General features: G+C 42.2%; 2 protein-coding genes across 2 annotated transcripts in view; one reads left to right on the top strand and one right to left on the bottom strand.

Annotated features, from left to right (window-relative positions):
• Nucleotides 1-24,411, top strand: part of DOCK2 (dedicator of cytokinesis 2) — a 407,160-nt gene that overhangs the window by 139,282 nt on the left and 243,467 nt on the right. The window contains exon 26 of the mRNA XM_027605817.2: nt 12,783-12,931. Coding sequence (XP_027461618.1) covers nt 12,783-12,931 — 149 coding nt within the window. The remainder of the gene's footprint in view (nt 1-12,782; nt 12,932-24,411) is intronic.
• Nucleotides 1-24,411, bottom strand: part of INSYN2B (inhibitory synaptic factor family member 2B) — a 180,038-nt gene that overhangs the window by 4,710 nt on the left and 150,917 nt on the right. The gene's annotated exons all lie outside the window — the stretch shown is intronic.

Below are 24,411 nucleotides of genomic sequence, written 5' to 3'. Positions count from 1 at the left end.
AAAAGATCTGTTTCTCTTACAGAATTAGTTCTCTTCTACCTTAATGACCAGCAAACTCTAGAACTTGGGTGATTTCCTTTATTGCCCTAACAGTTTATCATACAAGTGAAGAGCTACATTTTATGGGCACTTGGAGCCCTTATGTTAACTTTTACATTGGTATGTCATCTTCTTTCTTTTTCTTTTTGGAGTAAGGTAGCATGGGAAGAAATACATAAAACTAATAATAAATATATCAGCGTGTCATGCCTGAAATAAAACATTAATGTTAATTTCATAGGACTACAGTTTGAAGTTCATCAGCAGGGACTGAACATAGCTGGAAATACAGTGTGTTTCATTGTATGCACTTTTTTATACTGTTCCTATCAATTGACTGGTTCTTTTCTTTATTATACTTGGACTGCCCCAAGGATAAAGACCATATATTGTCCTCCTTTTGTACGGAAGCTTATTACATGTTGTTGACTGATATTTATTCTGTTTACTTTCTCCTGTCTCACATCTTAGCCCAGTTTCCTCTTCATTGGCTTCAGAGTACAAACAGAATCTCTTTGATCCTCTCATTAAAATATTGGGCCTAAGTATGTGATTCATTTTTTTTTTTTTTAATGTGATTCATTTCTTAAATCACTCTTTTGCTTTGGGCCTTCCCGGGGAGAGCTCACGTGGGCTCTGTTGCAGGAATGGAAAAACTAAGCAGGCAAAGGCCCCCACCCCCTCAGGACTGTCTCTGTTCTCTGCCTTCTTAGCTGAGTGCTTTTAGAAAAGAAGAGGCCAGAGGAGAAATTCTCCCCATTTCCACTTTTATTTGTGGGGGGTAAAAGGCAATGATTTTTTCCCCCTTTCTTTGAAGTTTGCTTCCAATTATTCAGCTTGTGTGAAATATATTACACTTCCCTTTTTTTCCCTTTGTAAGGAGCAACGCTGGATTTTAAATGTGTAGGGCTGTAAATGAGAGGGGCCCCAGCCTCCTCTCCTCTGGAGCTGTTATGGGGAAGGTGAGAGGAAGAGAGAATCAGATGATGACTGGAGACAAGTACACAACCATTCCATTTTGTTAATGCTTGAATCCAGGAGAATTTTCTCATTTAATTCTCTGAAATGAAGGGCCCCTTTGTTAGCCTTAAAATGTAAACAAGAGGCTTTTAATGTGCACTTTTCCCAGAAATGGAATGCTGACTGCTCATATTGATCCAAAACATTGCTGTTGGTTTGTGTTCTTCTTGGTATTCTTAAGTTTTGTGATGGCAGTAATACAGGATTGCTCAGGGGGTGGCTTGAGGATTGCAGGCAAGTGGCATTATTATTCTAAGTTGCAAACAGAAATGTAAAAGGATGTTCAGAAAAAGCTCGCCTGAGCTCTCCTTTAGTCTCTCCACATACAAAAGGGAACATAAAAATCCAAAGCGTATATCCCAATCATTTCAATTTATATCCACCCCTTGGAACGCAGTCCTCTGAGTTTGGTATTTCAGACAGAAGCGCACTTTGTTTGAATAATGCAGGTAATAGCTTCAAATCCATTTCATTCCAGCATGCCTGGTCCAGGTGTTTTGTCAAGTGTATATGTTAGCTACAGCTGAAGGAAACTGAAGTTCTAGTGTGCTTCGCTTTGGATCCCAAAATTTCTTAGGCATAGCATCAGATCCCCACACCTCTTTATGCTTAATAGCTACAACTGAATTTGTATGATGTCTTATTTGGATCCTCTTATGAATTAGGCATTTTAATCCCCAGTTTTAGAGGAAGCAAAAATGACCTATCTGAGGCCACACAGCCTACCAGTAGTAAGGCTAGGACCTGGACCTAGGTCTCTGGACCCTCATCCGGAGTTCTGTCCACTTCCATCCTTGCCCTCTGTGATGGGGGGAAAGCCGAGAATGGGAAGGTATTGCTAGAAGGGCTGCTCAGGGAAGGTGGGAAGGTGAGAAGCACACATACAGTGCTCCTTAAACATCCCTCCCCCAGCCCCAGCTACTGTCACTTGGTTTCTTCAAGGACAGCACAGAGTAATAAATATTGCAACAACCCAACACTAAATAGGGTTCTGATTCTGAGAGTTGCCCTCAATGTAGGCAGACCGGGCTCCCTCTCTGAAATCAGCAAACACTCATTCATATCAATCTAATACTTATTAGGATCCTACTGTGTGACAAGATTGTTCCAGGAACTGTAGGAGACAGGACTTGATTGAGATTAGACATCTCACTCCAGGCTCTCACTGTCTTCTAGGAAAAGGTAGTGAATGGTTTGAAAGTCTTGATTGCTGTTTGCTAACCAACTGTAGTGAGCTCAATCAATTGTAGCTCAAGAAATGGTTGGTTGAATTAACAAAATGAAAGTGAATGACTGAACTGAAGGTTGAATCATCAAGTTGATGAGTGCTCATCATTGTTTAGGATTCCAGGACTGGAATTTGTTTGTTTTATTCCCCTGGGACCCTAACCCTTATTAAAACAAAACAATCAACGATTAAACAAATCAGTCAACCAGGATCTTGGATTTTCTATTTCAGGACAGCTTGAGGGAGCTAACAAATTCAAAGGGTGGCTGCCTTGTGCTGGCAGAATCTAGGAGCTGGGAATGATTGTCTGCACTCATGCACATGTGAGTGGAGTTGGAAATGGTGCTGGCATTGAAGCCAGACAGGTCTGTGTTGGAATCTTGCCTTGGTTGTGGTCATGCTAGCTAAGTGACCCTGGGTAAGCTATGCTGCTTGGAGCTCTTATTTTCTCATCTGTAAAATGGGGATAACATAATATATGGAACAGGTTTTGGTAATGGTTAAATAAATTCTCAGCGTGGTGCCTGGCACCGAGAAGGAGTTCAACATATGTTGCCTGTCTCATACTTAGTATCTCCCTCTCCCATTCCCTTTCATTCTCAATGGATTTCTGGACAAATGGTTTCTAACCTTTATTAAAACGTATTTGTTATAATGACTCCTACTGCCAAGAAAACTCTGAGTATACCACCGCAAATTAGCTCAGAAAGAGTTAAAGGTGAAAGAGTTCTTGGTTAAGTATAGATTGAAATCCGTGAAGCCAGTGAATCGTGTGAGTCTCCAAAGGGCTAGGGGCTGGGGTGAATAGATTAAGGGATCTGCGTAACATGGTGTGGAAGAAAGGCAATGGGTCAGGGATGATAAGCCCTGGAGGGGTATGGGTGGTACTGACTGTTCTAATAGGTGTCCTAAGTGCTTATAAATTAATTTGAATTCCAGATGTCACTGAATTAGAATCAAATGGGTGCAAGGGAAGTAAGACAGAGCTCTTTGCAGTCAAAAAGCTAACTTGACTCATTTCTCCTCTTGCATGAATTTGAAATGGAGCATAGTACTTTGATGGGACTCTTCCTTTAAAAATGGCCCAGATTATCCAGTATAAAGGCCACTTGGTTCCACCCCAAGCTTTTCCATTTGCTTCTCCTTCCATTAGCCAGGGTTAGGAGGTGGGCGAGACAGTCTTATAACAGGCTAAGCTACACTCATCTGGCATGGCATTGCGAATGTAATCGTTCTAAGCATTAGGGACAAATCAAATTTGGGGTCATGACTCAATTGGCCATATCTGCACCCTTTATTTTCCTAAAAGCACTGGTCTATGGAGCTGGATTATGGTTTAATGAGTGAGCTGGCCGGGAGGAGGCTGGTCAGCAGTGGCAGTGAAAATGATCTCAGAAAGTGCAAAGGGGTAAGTGAAAGTGCAGGTACCTGTCAGAACACACCAATTATGCCCTAATAGCTTTCAGAAGATGTGATGACAGGCCACCTCTGCAGCCAGTTCACACTATCAGAGAAATGTTAATGGGAATCTTTTCATTACTTGCTAGTTGAGGCAATGAAATGGTCCCCATGATTAGATCCTAATTTGATAAATCCTAAAATGAATCTATTATTTTCTCACTCAACTGTCCAAAATCCATATGCTTACACATTGATATAGCACATCTAATCCATCAGCAAGACATGTTAGCTCTGCCCCACGTCTCTCGACTTCTGTCTCTCGTGCTACAAACTAATCAAGCTTTCATCTTCTCTCCCCATCACTGTTACTGTAAGGAGGCAGGATAGCTTAGCAGATGTGAACGTGGGCTCTGGAAGCACATTTCCTAGGTTTAAATCCCAGCTGTGTGATATTAGGCAAGTTACTGAACCACTCTGAGCTTCAGTTTCCTCATCCAAGAAATAGGAATAATGATACTCTCTTCATACAGAGAATGCCTGGTAGATAGTGAGGGCTCAATAAATATTAGACCTCTTCTTCCCCTCCTCAACAAACCTCTACCGTGTTCTGCCTTCCTTTCTAGGCCCACCCCCAACACCCATTAAAAGTACAAAAACAAAACATGCTTATTTCCCCCAAGGGTCAGACTCCTTACCATGGGCCACATGATGAGACCTGGCCCCAGCCAGACTCTCCAAGTTTGTCATCTCGTTAGTATGCTTCCCATGTTCCATAATCTGGCCACACTTGGTCCACGTGATTCCTTCAACATGTTAGGCACCTTTCCACCCCAGGGCCCGGACATGCTAGTTCCTCTGCTTGGCGTGCACTTTCCTGAGATCTTTGCAGGCTGTTCCCTTCTCACACTCAGGTCCCAGCAAAGAGGTCTTCTTAACTGCCTCATGTGGAATGGTCTTCCCTGCACACCCAGGCTCTCTTTCTCCTGTTCCCCAGTTCCTTGTTTTGGGGGCAGCTGTCCGTGTTTGTCATTGCAACATCAACTCTGGGGCTCTGGGCCTCCTGTGATCGATGAGCATTTTTGTGTACAACAGCTCCAGGAGGACTTTCTCTGCCCGTAGCTGGCACTGGCCTCCCTGGGCTGCCCTTAGGCTGCAGGGGCCTGTGTGCTGAGAGCACTCACAGGGCCCATGGCTGTCCATTCCCGTGGTCGAAATAATGCCCCGCAGCCCGCACTGCTTCCCGTGCTCACTTCCTGTGATGCTTTCCTGCCTTTGCAGCCTGCCTGGCCTCCTCCCCTTGATGGTCTCTGCTTCTCTAGTCCCCTTCCAGTGTTTTCTGGAACACCTCTTAAGTAAGTCACCTTCATCCAAACCTCATCTCTGAGTTTGCTTCTGGAGAATCCAACCTAAGACAATTATTATCCTCTTGAGTGTTTTTGATATCCACTAGAATATAACATCCAGTAGAACAGTATCTGTTACAGTAATTATTTGATCTCTCCCTCTCTCTCTCTTACACACACACACACACACACACACACACATATAGATGTAGATTAATTCCAGCAACATATATCTATGTCTATTATCTATATACTCAAAGATATAAATAGATTACACATAGACTATCAGAGCTTACAAATTATATTTATAATCAGTGTGACATTTTTGGGGCACAAACATACATCCTCTTAATTCCAGCAACTGTATATCAATCAACCTTCCTGTCATCACTATGTTTCTGAGTGGCCAATTTCAACTTCTTATAGGGCATTTTCTTATAGGTTTAGTGCAGGGTCATGTTTCATGTTAAATATAAAGGCTATGTGGTAAAAGCAATAGCTTGGACTGAAGGTGAAGTGGGTATCTACAATAAAGTTCTGGAAGTACATTTCTTCTTTAGCATTCACCCTCTAAGATACCGAAGGAGAATTTTTACAGTTGCTGAGTTGTGAAATCTCTAAATAGGCTGTGTTTGTTTAGCTGGGGAGACATATTTTGGCCCTCAGGCTTCATAAAGTGAAGATGTACATCATGGCAGACGCAGGCTGGAGGGGGAGTGAGGGATGATTCTGGATATTGTAATTAGGTGTGCTTTCAGGGAGGTAAGGAAAGTGAATCATGAGTTGCTGCTCAAGAATGTGGGGGGGGAAATGCTAGTAGAGTTGTAAAAGGCTTGTAACCTGATCCAGAATATGAAGTTTGTGAGTAGTTATTGATTTCCCAGTGGGTGGAATTACTTTTCTTCATGACACACTGGCTGGAGGGAGGGAGGTTGTGAGAACAAATTGCTATCTGTCAGAGGAGCTGTGTGTGGAGGTCCTCCTCCATGTCAAGCTGATCCAACCACATGGCCTCTGACACCTGTGAATGGTCCCCAACCAAACAGAAGAAAAGCACTGAGCCAAGCTTGCACTGCTCAGCCATGCCCAGAGAGAATTTTGGGCTTCAATTAGGCATTTTCTCTGTTTGCCAAAAGGGCTGTGGGGAGGACAGGACAAGCCTTGATAACTGCAAGCTCCTCACCGTCCCCCAAGAGGCTTGAGCTGAGCTGAATTCACCTTTTGGTCAATAGAAACTTGGGTAAAGCAGAATGAGTTTCACCTTAAAGCCTGTAAAATATCGACTGGGGTTGAAGAATCGATTAACCTATGTTGGTGACAAAGTAAGGAGCTGGCTATGAAACTCCAAGTGAAGGTTGCCACTGGCAGGTTTAGACACGGGGTAACCACACTGAGGATGTGACCAAGGCCCTGACACAAACGCCTTGCTTGTGTTTAACGAGCAGGGCTTCTGAGTGTTCTCATGTCTTTCCATTGTGTTGGCAGAACTGGGAGGCATCTGGGCTCGAAAATCAGCCAACGTGTCCCTAGTGGGGATATAAGGTGCCAGTCTCATCTTCGTATATTTCATGAGTGATCCTTTTGGCTCTTCCTCACTCCACATCCACTTTGGGGCCTCTCTCTGTGGACATCGCTTTATATCCAAAGACCTCTGCCGATCCTCCCTCAGGTGCATGGAGATTGGTGTGGGGCTGGTACTGAACTGGTACCTCTCAGAAAATCTTGAGGTGTACCCTCACTACTGGAGACAATTTGAATTTAGAATGCGGGGTAATTACATCTTTCATTTTCAGCTTCAGGCCTCGGCTTCATTTCTGAGATGATAACAAGGATCTCACTGCTCATCCCATTACACAGGACAATGACCACGTAGTATGACAAATGATTAAGACAGACGTTTGAGTGCTACAGGGAGCTTAGGAGAGAGCCGCCCAAGTCATATTGGGATGTCAGGGATGTTGTCGTAGGGGTTTTGGCATCTAAGTTAAGACCTAGAAGGCAAGAAGAAGTTAGGTAAAGATAGATGGGTAAAAGCATTCTGGGCAAAGAAAATAATGTGCAGAAACTGAGAAGCAGGAGAGGAAGAGGCTGGGACAGCGTGGGAAGTGGAGTATGGGGAGGTAAGGAAGGGTTTGGTCACAAAGGGCTTTCAGCTATGCCAAAGGGTTCGCAATACTCGCCCTGAGGACAATCGGAAACCACAGAAGAACTTCAAGCTGTGGCTCCTGTGGTCAGGCTTGAGTTTGGTGGAAATTCCTGCTACTGAGATTGGAAATGGGGAGATAGGTTTGGGAGACTTGGAATGGAGGATGGAGAAGGCTGGCTTGGGGGGCCAGATGGATATGACTTCATGATGGATTGACGCTGGGTTCAGAGAGAGGAAGCAAGTTGTTTCGTTGATGGTGTGGACTGTGTGACTGAGGTGCCTTCACTCTGAGACAAGCAGAGGAGGAGCCGACCTGGGGGAAGATGCTGAGTTCATATGTGGTTCTTAGGTGTGCTTCCCTCTGGAGCTGGGGTTGGGGCTGTGGTCATAGATGTAGTTTTGGCCCTGATGCATCTCAAAGTGATTTTCCAAAATGGACAAAGCATCTCTATTTCATTCTTTCTATGGGGCTAATATTAATGGAGATGGAGGCGAGGGAAAGGACCTTCATATTTAGAGTCCCTGAGTCTTGAAATTACTGCAAAAGCATATGACACTTCAAGAGAGCTATGGATTCTGGCAGTAGCACCTTCTTCCATAGGACAAAACTTTCTCCAAGAAGGAAGAAACCAGAGCCCAGGAACACTGCATTGTCCTCTCTGCCATCACGTCAATAAAAGAAAGCTCCTTCCTGTGAAAATACAGCGTTGAATAGCTCTGCGGTTTCCTAAGTGCTGGTCCAATTACAATTTGGACTTGTCACCTGGTGGCAGATCTCCCAGCCTTTGTCGGGTATCAGGTACCTGGGGTGGGTTTGCAGATCTCTGATACTCATTGGCTCTGCCTATAAAGATTGATTTAAGGCTCTGGCAACACTTATCTTTTAAGCCGTTTGTGTTTGCTTGACAATCAAGCCACAATTTAGAAATGCTACTTCCTGAAGCTTTACAGGCTAATATAATTTCACAGCTCCAATTACAAACGAGAAAAACTATTTCATCTCAAAACAGAGGAGCCAGACATTTCTGAGAAATCATGGTTAATGAGAAAACAAAGTACTTTCTGAAAAACAGGCCACGTTATTAATGGCCTCCTCAGCTAAAATTTTGCTGACTCTCAGCACCAGGAGGCTTTGTCTTGTGGGGATGCTTGGTTTTGATAATCTGTGAAGTAGAGGACTTTCAGATTGATAAACCACTGCTTTTGCTGGGGCCTGGTCTGCAGCTCCCACAACATCAGTGGTTTGTAAATAATGCAAACATGTCCACTGTCTTTCCACCTAGCAAATAAACCCTACCTCCTGCCACTTCCTCTGAAGCTGTATTTTGTGGGAATCATAGACTTTTGGATGGGGACTTAACAACCATTTAGTTCACCCCTTCTGAGTCTTTGAATACCTTCTCATCATCCCTATCCATAGGCAACTTACTTACTACTTAAATACTTGGTGGGGATGGAGAGCTCAAAACCAGATCTCTCCATGAGGATCTACTATTTTAACTCTTTTTGAAGTAGAATTTAAAGTGTCTGGTGACTTCCCAAGGAGATCTTCATTAATATCCAAAATCTCCCAAGTAGCCTTTTGCCTTGGATTCATATATCTTTGTCATGGGATCTAACTGAGGATCTCAACAGAACACTAACAGAATGAACCTTTAAGGAAAAACTTGACCTTTGTTACTACACAGCTCTGTTGTACGAACACTCCTCACAGGTTGTCACTCCCAAGAGGTAAAGGCACCAGGTTTTCTCTTGTCTATTTATATCTGCCTCTTAACTTCTTTTGGCTCTGTTGTTGCGATGGGCTGGTAACCCCTGACCATTACCTCCCACCACAGAATAGTGATTGCCACTTAGGGAGCCTTCAATGAATGTAGTAGACTGACTGAATGAATGAATGAGTTAATTAACTACCTGAATGGATTAACCCCTTATCTGGCTTTACCTATCTCTTTACATATCACTCTAGGTCCTAGTGATCCCATTTTATAGAGTTTTAAATGACTTTTAATCTTGAGTCAAAACAGGCTATTTTAGACTTTAAGACATTGTCTTCTTATGCTGTAAATGCAAGACAATTGACTGTTCTTGATCTATTTCTTACCACCTTCCTTTATAGTCCTTATATTAAATCTTTAGCTTCAACAAAAGACAAAAATGTTGCATCAGAGGCTGGGACTCTAGAGGGGTAGAACCGAGCGCTTATATTCTCATTTATCATCACCTGGACTACTGTAGTGGCATATTCACTGGTCTTTGCCCTTTGCAGGGTCTCTGCCCTCTTTTCTTCCTCCAGCTACCCTCTATGCTGCAGGGACATGAATCTCCTTAAAACACATCTTTTGGGGACTCCCTTTTGCCTGGAGACCTGTGGGAGAACAAGACTTTCTGTTGTGTTTTAAATTTCCTTTATTAGGGGTGCCTGGGTGGCTCAGTCGATTAAGTATCTGTCTTCGGCTCAGGTCATGATCCTGGAGTCCTGGGATCCAGCCCTGCATCGGACTCCCTGCTCAGCGGGAAGCCTGCTTCTCTCTCTGCCCATCACCCTGCTCATGTTCTCTCTCACACACTCTCTCTCAAATAAATAAGTAAAATCTTTTAAAAAAATTAAAAAAAATTTCTTTTATTAGATCTTTTATTTTACTTGCAAAATTAACTTCTCAAAGAGGAAGACTTTGCAATCCTTATCTAACTTAGTGAGAGAATGCACAATTCTTAGCTTCTGGCTGGTTTTACTTGTGACAACCTTGGTGAAGGCAGAGTTGGGAAGTTAAGTTTAAGGAAGTTGAGGAAGCCATTCATCTAATGAGTTTACAACTTCAAATGAACTCACCTTGTTTTTCAACATTGGGCTTGCTAATACATATCGTTTTCTCTAACCAACAAAAATTTCCCAAGTTACTTGTCAACATCCTTTAGAAGATAAGCTTTCAAACAAACTTCTGAATGAACATTGCATCAACTTTGTTTACCCCTTTTAATAAATAGATCTGGGCAAAAATTCAACCTATAGTCATAAGATATGGACCAGGTATAGATTTAACTTAAATGTTCTGGTAACTGGTATGTAAATATTATCCTGTCTTTTCCCTTATCTCTCTAAAGGAAGAATAATGGCTCACCCAGTACATTTCGTTGTACTCAAAGTCCTCAGGCCAACAATTTCTTGAGTCCAAGTTAAATATTATTAAGCCTGTGGCCTATGATTTCACCTTAATTTAAAGCAAAGCTGAACCAAAATTTTGGTTGCCTATAACTTTGTTTCCATAGAGCTATAACCTTCACCTCCCACTGCATTGAAGAACTTTCCTTTTAAAAATTATCTTCCAATATTCTACTTCCAAAAGCCTATTCTGCTTATGCAGATCTATGTATCCTAAATACTCACTCTTCCTATGTCAGTGTCATTCACTCATTAATGATCATCTCAAATAATTTATCTTCCATTCATTCAACCAAGATTTACTGAGTTACTACTATGATACAGGTACTATGTTAGGCACCTGAGATTTAGTCTGGCTCTCATGGAGCTTACACTTTGGTTGGATGAAGGGACATTAACTAATTATACTAATTAGAATTTAATTACAAACTGACATTGGTCCTCTGAGAGAAGGGACACAATTCTATCAGAGCCTATAAAGTCTTACATGAATCTTCTAACCAGAGATCATTTCTCCCATCTGAAGCCCTCATGGTATTTTGTCACTCTACCAGTTGGGATTCTTTGGTTGTGAGCAACAGAAACCTACTCTGCTAAATTTAAGTAAAAATAATATATTTGGAAGATGGGGAGTAGTTCATAGAATCAGAGGAAACCTGGGGAACCAGTTATCAGAGAGGAGAGACCCAGAATAGCAGTGGGAGAAGAAGCAGCAGGCAACCATGGACAGCCTCTTCAGGGCACTTCCTGCAGACAGCTGAGCTCTAAGAAAGATTATATGCTTCATCTAAGAGCATTCTGGTTAAGAGCACAGGCTCTGCAGTCAGACTGGGATCTACCACATACTAGCTTTGTACACTTGGGCACGTCCTTCTGTTTCCTCATCAGTGAAATGGGGAAATAGTGGTATCTATCTCCCAAAGTCATTGGAAAGATTGAATGAGGTAATCCATGGAAGACACTTAAAGCAGTGCCTGGCACCTTGTAAGCATTCAGTATGTTAGCAATGGCAGCAATTGTTGTTATTAAAATTCCCTCAAGATTCAGATTTCAGGGGGTCATCCTAATTAGGATTAGATGTCCAGCCCTTGGCCAGAGAAGGGCAAGCTGCCTCATGAGAGTATTCCTAGGATTACATTCCACAGCAGGGTGGCTCCCCAGAGTGAAACCAGGGTGCTGTGCCAGAAGAAGGAATAGATGTTGGGGTGACAGAACAAGAGATGTTTTCTCCTTCATCCCACCTTTATCTAACTCTATGTTCTGCCATTGTTCTTTGTTTTGGCTGCTAATTGTCGCTGTCAGATTTTAAGTGTCTAATGGGTGAGAACCTTATCTTACTGCTATACTTCTGGAAAAAGAGTGCCTTCCTCATCAAAGATATTCAATACCTGTTTGTTGTATTGAATTAAAATGAAATCTTGGTGTATAGGATTTACATCTTAGCTCCAGAAGCTGAGTGGATGGGTGGAGGTAGCTTGAAAAATTGGGGGAATATTTTTTGGTCCTTGGAAGTTATGCCATTTTCAAGAGAAATACAGAAACAAAGCTTTGTAGGATTTCAGAACTTTCCAGAAATTTCCTGAGACAGCAATTCTAAGAGAGATACCCTTTTTTGTGAACGTTTTAATTTATTTAAAATGAAAACCGTTGTGCACAAGGATACAAGTGAAAGGTTGTTCACTTTTGTACTGTTTGGTCCAGTGAAAAATGTCCATAACTAGGGCTATGACTAAATAAAAAAAATGTATCCATAATAGAGAGTACTATACAACAGCTACAAATAATTAAGTTGATCCCTCTTTGTAGTGACATAGAAAGTGCTCCAAGAAGGTGAGTGTTCCAATAGGTGAGTGAAGAAAAATCAAGGTACAAAATCAAGGTACAAAACAAGTTTATGAAAAAGACACAAAAACAAAATGACATGTATGTTTTATACTGATACATATGTGAAATTATAAAAAGATCACAAAGTTTTATCGTCATAGTATAATATATCTTAAGTGGAGGCCAAGTCAAAATGATATTACATACTTTATACTGGTACATTTTTATATGCATATACATACAGAAATTGTATATGTATGTATATATATGCATATACAGTTCTTTTACACACATATATATGGAATAAAAGAACTGGTTTCCTCTGGGGAGCAAGTGTTGGGGAGGGACTGGAATTGTGAATGATGTTCTAAGGAAATCTTCACCTAATCTTTAATATTTAAATTCCTTTACAAGGAGAATATATTCATGAATTATTTATTTAAAGAAAAATTATCTAGAAGGCAGGAAGGAAGGATGGAAGGAAGGAAGGAAAGAAAGAAAGAGAGAGAAAGGAAGGAAGGAAAGAAGAAGGAAGCAAGGAAGGAAGGAAGGAAGGAAGGAAGGAACGGAACTACAGAATGAGGACGCTCAAATGCCTCTGAACTGCCTTCTTTCCAGAATGCCGGGACATTCTCCTTCCTGTCATCACCAAAGAACTGAAGGAGCTGCTGGAGCATAAGGATGAGATGCAACACCAGGTCCAGGAGAAGAAGTACTGTGTCGAACTACTCAACAGCATTTTGGAGGTCCTCAGCTGTCAGGATGCGGTGAGTCCTCATGATGATGTAGATGTTCTGGACTAAGACTAGCACTGAGCTGATTAAGCTCTAAAATATTGATGCTGATGAATAGCAGTCGAAGTCTAAAGATAAAAGTCGATGGCTTGCTCAGCGGGCCTACTTTTCCAGTGATTAAACCCCATGGCTGTGAAGGATGGCTTGGGGACTGGAGTTAAGCATGTAGCCTTATGTCACCATATTTCTTGTTGGACAGGATTTCTCAGGGTGTAGGCATGGATGTATTGCAGACTTTTTAGAAGACTTGTCCATTTACTGAAACCTTGCTTACAGAGGCAGGAGGGAGACTTTCCTATGCGTACACAGTCAAGAAAACCCTCTTATCTGTTTTTTTTTTTTTTAGCTGATTTACTTTGATTTTGTTTCTTTGGTTATCTCTTGCAATGGTGAAAATGGTTAAGGTTTTTCTGGCTGAGCAGATTGCTCAGGCCTAGACTCTAGAGACAGGGTGAAGAGTGGGATGGTGGTAGGGAGGTGGCTATGGCAGTGAAGCCAATGTATATTTGGTAGACATCATTCAGAGATTAGGCAGGGATGGCACCAAAGGGAAAGTTTCAGGGGAGTAAGTAGAGGGCTTCCAAAAGGGCAGAGTCTGCAGAAGAGAGCAAGGGAGATAGATTAGTGGTAACGGTAAAGATGTAGAATTCTTAAGATTTGGAAGAGGAAGGTAAGGATTCTTGATTTAACTCAGGTTCATTTGGCAACCTTACCTTGTCTTTGAGTAATGTCCAAGAGCACTCCTTTCCTAGATGGGCTGGTTTCAGAGGACTAGGTAGACTTAAACAACCAAGTATTTTATAAGTGTATGTATAAACATTCCCCCCACCCCTCTCCTCCCAAGAAAATGCTCAAAGAAGGGCTTCCTGGATGAACTATATCTATGATTGGCTATCATTAGAAAACACTGCAGAGCATTCATTTTATTATTTTATTCCTTTACTGCTTGTATCCCCTAGTCAGCGATTGTTATCAACTTCCTTATGTGTCTTGTCCTTTCCATTTTTGCCATCCCAATTAAGCTTCTTATCTCATTACTAGGTAAATGCGGTGGCTTGATTCATTCATCCATTCATTCATTCATAAACATATATGATATATCAGCTACGTGACAGGCATTGAGGACACACAAGCCTGGCCTCTTACCTTAAGAAAATCTATACAGATTATATAAATAGGCAATTGCAGCATAATGTAATGACTAAAATCTCATGGATGCATACAAGATGTCCTGGAGCTACAAAGACTCTGAGAGTGTGTGTGTGTGTGTGTGTGTGTGTGTGTGTGTGTGTGTGTGTCTGTCTGTCTGTCTGTCTGTGTGTGTCTGTGTGTGTGTCTGTGTGTATGAGTGTCTGTGTATGCATTTTTGTCAAAGAAGTTTGCAAAGGAACTGAAGCTGGGTGTTCAAGGGTGAATAATTAATGATCACAGCTACTACTTCATTTGCTGTTTTCTAGGCACTGTGCTGAATGCCATCCAAGTGTTCTCTCTGTTCACCCTCATTGGTGCTAAGGATTATTATTCCCATTTTAAAGATGAAAAACCTGAAATTCATAGACTTAACATTCAAGGCCAGACAGCAAATAAATGACAGGGCCAAAATTCAAATCCAGGTCAGTCAGACTCCAAAGTCCGCATAACCATGGGCATGAGAGATACAAGAGCATGGTCTTCTCCCTCTCATTTTCTTCCTATCCTCCCTCTTTTTCTTGGGGGAGATGGAGAATAATAACCAAAAGCTTGGATAATCAAGATTCACCCTGTGATATTGTTATGATGATGGTGGTGTTAACCAGCTGTTGAACTGGTTCCAGTCTTTGCTATTTGATCTTTTACAAAAAAAATTAAGGGAGAGTTTGGTCTTACTTTCACTTGTAGTGTAGGAACATGAGAGTTGGCCCCTCATTTCTCCAGAAACATCCTAAAGAATGTTGCCTCTTCCTGTTGAAAAGAGTTTACAATATTTCTTACAGTTCAGTAATCCTCATAACCCTTTTCGTGGGGAAAAAAATCCTGGATTTTTTGGGATGTGCCAGTGGACCCTAATTTGAGGAACACACTTACAATGGGTCAACCATTTTCCTGGTTTGGGTAGAAGTTCATGGTTCATTTGTTAAGCAGCAGTGCTCAGACTCTGCCCATGCCATGCGAGTGGTCTCCTAGAGTTCTGTTCTGATGGGTTGTTATCATTTTGCACACTGAGTAACATCAGACACTGGTGAAAAGAGCCTGCTGTCTCATGTACCCTGGGTACTAGGGGCTTCAAAGCCGAGAAGTGAGTGGGAAGCTCTGAGCTCCCCTTGGAGGATTGTGGCATTTGGACTTGAGGTGTGTGGGAGGTGTGGTGTCACTCTTGACTGCCTCTTGAGTGCATTGCTTTCATAATGACTTCTGACTATGGGCCCTAGCCCACCTCTTTCCTATGGTGAGTAACTGTTTTTGCTGGATGAGTTATTAAATACTATTATTACCACTGAGTTTGGTATAAGATTCTGATGCTCTTGAAGAGCTTCATAGCCAACCTCTTCAGCTAATGAAGATGGAGATCTCTTTTCTTCTCAAAAGGTTTTTGTTCCACGAAGGAGACTCATTCAGTAGCCATTATTATTTTGAACCCAGTTGAAAATCAGAAGTCCCAAAATATCTCATCTAAATCTTTCTTGTTCTGGTATGTAGTGGCTCTCCACTCTGGCTGCACATTTATATCACTGGAGGAGTTTTTTAAAGCAGCTGTGTCAAGTCTCTAGCCCCCAGCTATTCTGATTTAATTGGTCTGGGATTGGTGGGGCATCACAATGACAACTTTACCAGGTGGTGATAATAGGCAACCAGGGCGGAGGACCCACAGCTCTAGTGCAGAAAGTCTTAAACTTAAGCATGGATCAGTATGACCTGGAAGAGCTGTAAAAACAGGTTTCTGATCATTATGTTTGGAGGATGGGACCTGATCATTTCTTTTTCTGAGTTCCCTGGTGATGTGGATGCTGCTGGGCCAAGGACTACACTTTAATAACCATCACTCTAATATGACCTAATTTTTTTTATCTTCAGTATTCACTGGAAATGGAAGACTGGTTGGATTCATCCTCAGTCCTTTACCATCTTAATTAAAGAGCCTTTTCCAGTCTACAAAACCTAGCATCTTCCAATATGGCATTTAATAAACCATAAAATGGCAAAATCTTCAAGCACATTCATTTGTACTCATAAATTCATTGTCATGCAGTAGTGGGGACATGGCCTGTGCAGATATCTGACTTTGAAAATCCAGACCATCAGGCATGCTATTTGGTTTCCATAGGCACCGACTTCTCAAAGTTGGAAATTTGGAGGAACAATAAAAAAAAAAAAAAGCCTCCCAGGATAAATGTCCTGGATTTTTCTTCTGGTTGTTTGGATCTTCTCTGCTGATAACAGCATAGCCATTCCATTTTACTGTCACTTTGTTGGCACCATGGAAAACCCTGTCTCCCCACCCAACTATAGGTTATATCTATGGGCAGGAACAATTGCTCAGGGATAGAACCACATGTGGAAATCTAGAAATTATAGTGCAGTATGCCAAGCTTTCTTTTGGAGGGCATTGTGTGTTGGGGGATGGGAAAGGATGCTAGTCTTCAATCGATTGTCAATGTTTGGGTAATTACAGTCCAGCACAGCAGGCATGGCATGAGGAAGCTCTGTTTCCCTGTTATTACCTTATCCATTGTAACCCTGGGTGGCATATGACTCAGGGGATGATGTCCACCTTAGCCTGGGTGTTGATATTTTTTTAATGATAGCTGTTAAATTCTCTCCCCAGCTTGCTTGAGTTGCACTTGGCATATGAAAGGGACAGGCTCAGGTGAAGGATGAAAGGCCAGACTTCTGCCTCTGTTAACTCCTTTCTTCCCCTTGCAGAGCAAGGTTAGTTGTCAACTCCAGTTACTTTGAAAGGCTGTTTCACACTGGCGTCGTTCTGTGCCTTGCCGGATGCTGAGTAACTCATACGATTTAATTTTGCGCCAAACCCAGAGGGAGTGTTTTTTTTTTTTTTGTCCCAACTCTTAAAACAGGCTTTTCGTTTTTATGTTTCATTCCTCTAACAGAAAGAAGAGTCATCATTTTGTACCCTGCTTAGCAATCATAAAGTATGTAGAGATGACTCCTAAGTCTGAACAGGAGATGGAGTTGGTTTTACCTGCCCAGAATCAGCCGTTTTATTTTTTTAACCCTTTAAGTCCATTGACTAAATCTGGGGGCTGGTTAACCAAGGCACACTATTAGTCACGGACAGTTTGGAATTTCTGGTATTTTTATTTATCAGCTTAGATGCTGGTAGAGAAGGCTTTTGCTCATGCATTTTCTTTTGCCTGGAGTGTTCTCAATTCCCATTCTTTCTATTCACGTAAAACCCTGAATACCTTTTAGGTTCAACTCAGACAATAAATACTTCCTTTCTAAAGTCTTCCCAGTCCCATGCCCTCATCCTTGCCCCTGCAAACCCCTACACAGAATCAAGGACTTCCTTCTCTGTGTCTTCGGAACTATGTCTTTAGACTGATATTACAGCATTAATTTCTTGGTGTTGCACTTTCCTGTGTGTGTCCCCCTCCAGGCTTTGAGCTCCGAAGCTCAGATAGCAGGCCGCTGCTCACTGGCTTTGCAGAACTCCCACTTTCAGCCTCGCCTCTTGCCAATTCCACCTTCGCTCTCCATCCTCCTGCTTCACTAAAATTCTTTCAATAACCCTCTTCCCCAGCCCCTCTCTTGTGTCCTAGGAGCAGCTTTTTCCTGCTCTGTCATGGCATCTGTGTTGTCATCCTCTGTGGACTTCTCTGCCTATGGGACCGGAAGTGCTGTGCGGACAGAGACCAACTTTACAGCAGCTCGACCCTTCCCTGCCCACCTCCCTCACAATGCCTGGCTCACAAATCTGTTGTAGGAATGAATACATGAACGAATATGACTTGCTCAAATCAATGGTGGAATCTGATTTCTCCCTTGGGTCTTCTGCTCTGAGGGCTAGGAGGGTATTCTCCTTTCTCTTTTGCATTCCTTGGATGTCAGGTGCAGGGGTTGAATGAATCACCCTCAGTTTATGACACATTACCATCATTGGTATGTGCAAGGCCCTCCCTTGTTTGGTTTTTGTTTGTTTTTGTGTGTGTATGTATTTCTTACCTTTTATTTCCATCTCTTTTTCCCATTCTCCTGCCTCCCCCACCTGCAATGGGTGATTTGTCTAATGTGTTGAATATGCATGTGTGATTTAACACATGTACATATACACACATGTACACATGCTCATGCCCCTCCTGTAAAGAGGATCAGACATTGACACAAAAGGAAGATAGCATCAGCAGCTCCATTAGGGTTCCGATGCATGGGGAAAGGACAATGGTAGGCACCAGGAGCAGTCTAGAGGGCGTTCTTGGGCCAGCACTACTCCTGACCTGCCATGTGGGAAAGAAGTCTGTAGGTGGGTGTCTTCTTCTGAAGAGCACCCCCTATGGCCACCCTAGTTCTGGGCTCTCTGATAATCCCAGGCGGCCTGCTTGATGCAGGGTTAAAGGGAGGCCGCTGCTGCCTCTTTGAATTACCATTTAATTCCCAGGAATCAATACCACCATGCAGAAGCAGCAGGGTTTTCTTCTAGCCTATATGTTCCCTCATATTTCAAACAAAAAGGCAGGGAGACAAGGCTTGCAAGAATTCTTCTATCTGTGGTGCATTCCAAACAGAGAGCAGCTAATTAAGCCCCAAATTAAAGCTGAAATAGATGAGACTATGTCCGAAGCCATTCTCTTTTCACCCCTTGCTCTTCCTCTGCTTCCATGGTGTTAAATGTGCCCTTTCTAGGCCAATAGAACAACGTTATGATGTCATGGATGGTGGCATATGATATACTTTCTTTCTCAGCACACTTTAGCCTGCAAAGTGTTCTCTCATGCATCCCAATTGTTTGTTTCTGGCAACCACATGGGAAGGTAGGTTTTACTCTCCCCATTTTACTGGTGAGGAAGCCTAGCCTCAGAGAGAGGCCAGGGGTACTCCTAATAAGGTCAGAGAGTCAGTAAAAAGCAGAGCCTGCAGGGAATCCCCCATCTCACTCTCAACAACCTCTCACACACATATTGCCTTCTGCCACTTCACGTGTACACTTTACCATTTAAGGGCACTTTATCCGGCTTCATTTCCTTGGTAGAGGTAAGAGACAGGTTTTGGAGTCAGGCTACATTCATGTATCCAACCCACAAATACTTCTAGAGCTGCTATCACGTGCAATACTCTCTATGCTGGGGCCACAGTGATGAGCAGAGCTGTGGATACATCCTGCTCTGCTTTTTATTAGGGTGGGAACTTTGGGAAGTCAGGCACTCTTTCTGTAAAATGGGGGTACTCTTTCTCCATGTGTATCGGGATTATAGTAAACAAGAACATCGGTGCAAACATGCAGCACTGTGCCTGGCATATAATCCATACTCAGTACATGTGACTTTTTTCTTGCCTCTCTGTTCCCCTTCCCTCCTATGCTCCTTCCAATTGTTCCAGGCCTATAATTCTTTAAAGAACAGTAAAGGACTAAGTGGCCCCCTGGGAGAATAGCAAATAGGTACTGAGCGTGGGGAGAACTCTGTACCCCATTAATGCTGAAAATAACCCTTGAGGCAGGCCTGGTGGCAGCCAGATGCTTTGGAGCTCTCACAGGCTCCACAGGAGGCTTGCCAAGAAGCCACAGATGCTGCTGTTGGAGCAGAGCCGTTCCCTGCAGGGCATCTGGACCTCATATGGGTTCCTGAAGGGTCTGGCAAAAAGTGTCATCCTGCCTTTTCAGGGGCTCCTTTGGGGTGTTCCAGAATTTTGCTCGTGATAGCTACTGTATGGGGCGGTGTGCTGGAGCTGGCTCACACCAGCTCATGAGAACCAAGTGTTAAATTTTTAGGAATCTTGTGAGTTATTTGTTGAATAACTGCCATTATTAAAAATTTATATAAATATCTATAATTAAATAAGCTATATTAAAATCAAACATAATAAATAGATACTCAAAACACATCAGTTCCTAATTATCTTACTAAACTTTATTCTTATCTGTGTACTTGAGGTTATTTACATCTGTTGTGTCTATGACAGAAATACTATTGAACCCTCTTCTGCTGCTGTCCATCTCTTCCCGACTCTGTGTTCAGTGATGTCAGTCATGAAGGGGGTCCTCATACTACAGAATTGCCAAACACTGTATACCCAGGCCTCTGTTTTTGTCTTCCTGGAGAGCCAGTTGATAAACACACAGCAGCACACCACTGCCTGGGACTCAACAGAATTGCCAAGAACAATAAAAACCCTAAAGCACAGGGGAGCCTGGTGGTGCCCTTCTCTGCTCCCCAGCAGCCCTGGAACTGCTGTCTACAAGTTCTCATGGTCAAAGAGAGGATGCTCCAGGGATGCAGCGATTTTAAGACAAACTAAACACTCAACCTAGAGCAGAGATATAGAAATATGTTCCATTTTCCATGGCAATTCTTATCAACTGGTAATGATTTCTTCCCAGGTAGTACTGAGTGTTTACATAGGTCAGTGAGAAAGAGCCCTAGTTTCTGCATCGGTGAGGGGTGGGGATGAGGAGCCAGGTGCCATAGGGCTCACTGTACCTCAACTGAGTGTCTCACCTCACAGCCACAGGAAAGGCACATTTGACAGGAGACTGCTACCTTTCACCTCAGTAGGTTTTGGTCTTTGGGCCTTAAATAGGGTTTAGAGATGATTAACGTTCATTTTTGATTAGGCAAATACCACAGTCATCATTGTCAGAAGGAAGAACCATCAACAGGGACTAAAAGTGATGGGCAAAAGTGTGATGAGAAACAGGGTGTTTGCATGATCTCAAAGTATTTCCCAAAGTATCCACTTTTTAATGGCACAAGGAAAGATAGTAACTTTACAGTAGAGGAACATGAGCGCCACCCCCTTCACCAAGTGGTGAAAGGAGCATCACCAGAAAGGATACATATCAGCATCATCTGCCTCCTGATAAGATGCACTGAAAAGGACACCACCACTTATGTGGGGAGTCTTGCTGAAAATGCAGAGCCTCAATCTAATGATGAGAAGGCTTCAACAAGCCCCAACTGAGGGATGTTCTAAGCAATAGCAGACTAGCACTCTTCAGAAGGTCGGGCCTCCAAAGACAGAGCACTGCCACAGATTGGAGGGGACTTAAGAAACATGACAACTAAATTCAATGTGGGACCCTGAATTGGACCATGAACTGAAAAATGGACATTAGCAAGAATACTGGCAAAATTAGAATGATGTCTGTAGTTTAGTTAATAGGACTGTACCGATGTGAATTTTCTGGTTCAGTAATTGTGCTCTGGTCACACTGACATTAAAATTTTAACATTAAGGGAAGATGGATGAAGGATATATAGGAAATTTCTGTATTATTTTTGCAACTTGTCCATAAAGCTAACACTACTGCAAAATAAATAAAAAAATAAAAGCATATCTTTGAAGTATTTAAGGAGTGATTGCTCACTTACAAAGAATGCATTTTGAGGATGAGCAGTTCCCCAAAGCATACCTATTCCAATGTGAAGGGATGCTGATAGATAAGGGGTTTTCTCTGCTTTATTGGAGACAGTAATAAAATCTGCAGGCAAATGACTGGCCTTACCAGAGGATTCCACCCTATTAACTGCCTAAGCCTGTCAGGAGGCAAATGGAACCTACCACCAGATGAGCAGTTTACTAAACCCATGTTAGCACGCAGAAACCCAGGACTAGCCTGGGGACTGGGAATGTGGAAGAGCATAAAAGCCTGCCTGGACCTTGGAGGCTATAGCATCTCACTTGGGCTATTTGACAGCCCTGTCCTTGCAGTAATTCCTAGGCCAACATGTGGGGCTTGAATGTCACTTGATCTTTAGTTGGCAGGCTTGGAAAGTGAGTGGTTTGGCATAACTTAACAGATGGTCCCTGTGTCGTTTATTCTCAGAGAATCCACCTGGAAAATTAGAAGACAGCTTTCGTTGATTGTTGACTAGAACTCTCTCCAATAAAATTAATAATCCAGCACGTTCTGTTCCATCAATACCAACTAGAAATATTTCTTGAGATGTTCTTCAATATTCCTTTATCTGCCGTGACCAAAGTTTAAAGGAGTTTGCCTACAGCCGAATCCATCAGGGCTTCTCCTCATTCGCTCTGTCTGTCCTCTGTCCCACATGGACTGCCTCTCAGGGCCAGGACAAGGGTGAACCAAATGAGGCACTTGTCTGGACAGCAGCAAAGTATAAGAGGGCACCAAAAATTCAGTAATCTATAAAAATAATATATCAATGCAATATTTTTTAAAAAATCAACATTTTGATATTTTGTTCATCATGGATTTTTTGAATTAACTTTTATTTTTAAAAATATGGCATTAAATTTTATTTGTCTCTATTTTTGAGTTTTTTGATGCCCCTTAAATTTGCCCCTTGGGCAAGAGCCCCAGTCGCCTTACTCTGTCATCCATGCTTGGCTCCTTGTAGTGCCTTTCATTGACACCAAATGCCTGCAGTAACAAAGCTGGGCTCTGACCCATGAATGAACAAGCGTGACAGCTTGCAGGAGTGGAGAAATTATCTTTTCGCTCACCATGAAAGACTGTGGAGGGTCTGTGGAATATTTCTGTCTGCAGGGAACCTTTGCATAAAAGCACAAGTTGAAAGGAACAGCCATTTACACTAAACCTTCACTGGGCCAGCCACTTGCTTTCCAGAAAGCATTTCTTGCATAATGTCTGAATTAAATCTCCCCTTCACAGTTGGGAGGCATGAGTTAAAAGCCCACTTGGCAGCAGAAAAATATAGCTATGTTTGGTCCAGGTTACAGTTACTGAGGGAACCATAACTTTGATTTGTTCAACCAGTGTAAATGTAAATCCTTACGTGAAATGTGTTAAGCAAGGAAGAAAGTGTTCTGTGTTTGAAGATGCTTTTGAGCCACAGCTCTGTCTATAGCGTCCCAACTGTCATATACAACCTAGGGGCAGCAGCTAGTGACTGAACAAGGAAAGTTTTTAGAAAACAATCAAGGAGTTCTAGGATGGACATTTTCTCAGGGAGATTTCAGGCAACATTCATCTTAGAGATAAACGCAGTTGATTTAGCAACCCAGATTAGAAAATAAAATGTTTAATTTCAGCAGTTTCTCCAAGCAATGCAACATGCTGAAATTATCTTTGGCTCTCCACCTATTACCTTTTCTTCTACCTGGAATCCAAACTCAACTTAGCTTTTCTCTCCAATCACATTTCCTGCTATTTTCAGCCAGCATTCTGCATTCTGGTAAGACCGGACTCTGGGTCTTCCTCCAGGCCTTCATGTTCTTTCTTCTTTGTCCTTTACCTGTTTCCTCCATCTGGAATGAACTCTTTTTCTTCCTTTTGCTTGTCTAGTTGTCCAGTTGGTGGTTCTCAGCCTGAATCTAGTCCACAGATATATTTTGTTTGGCTTGCCAAATTATTTAATAAAAGCCACAGACCCCCCCACTTCCTGTTGTGCTTCTAAGATGACTGGCTTCTCATGTTTATGTTATCTGCCTCACCCTACAAGCATCTGAATTGTGGACTTCTAAGAGCCAAACATTGCCTTTCCTAATAGACCCAACCCAATTTCCTCTTGCATTAAGAAATCATCACAGATTCTTTTTGCCTTGTCTTAGTCACTTTCTCTGCTGCATTTTGACAACTTTTGGCTTTACTGTAGAATTTAGCACTTAATTATGTGCAGTTTTACACTTATTCTTATCATGTTATGCTTGTCTGGTTTACCATTGAAAGAGGACTCGTACATTTTTTTGTTATTTCTCTCTTTAACAAATGCATTGTCTTTCTATTTCACAGCTCACTAAACATTAACTGAGCACCCACTTTGTCAGGCACCATTCTAGGCATTGGGGATGGCAAAATGATAAAGATAAAATGCTCTTTCATTCAGAACTACCTCTAAGACATTATTCTCCAATACTCCCCAACATTGGCCTCAGTGGTCTATTCATTATTTCACAGCCCACCTTGTTTTATGCCTTTCTCCACGATGAACACTCCTCCCACTGCCATGATGAATTCTCCCCAGATATCGAAATTATAGCTGTCTTTTGAAGCTGGGGTCAACTTCACTGATCTCTGATCCACCTAGCCATTCCACAGTCATATGTCCATCCTAGTCTCTTAAAATTTTTACATAGCCTACCATTTACTGGAATTACTCTTATATGGATATCTGATATCTGGTTTACAGACTCTCCAAGGATAGGGTTGATCCAGTCTTATATTTCTTCTATATTTCTACACTTTTTGGGCACAGTGCCGAATTCCAAGCAGATATTCAATAATTAATCTTTGTGGTTTGATTGATCCTCGCATCTCAATTGCTGTACTTTCTAGAAATATATGCTGATGCTAATTTTATTTTTTATACTCA

This window comes from Zalophus californianus, chromosome 5 (genome assembly GCF_009762305.2).
Source record: "Zalophus californianus isolate mZalCal1 chromosome 5, mZalCal1.pri.v2, whole genome shotgun sequence".
Lineage (NCBI taxonomy): Eukaryota > Metazoa > Chordata > Mammalia > Carnivora > Otariidae > Zalophus > Zalophus californianus.
This window is presented reverse-complemented; position numbering and strand designations above follow the sequence as displayed.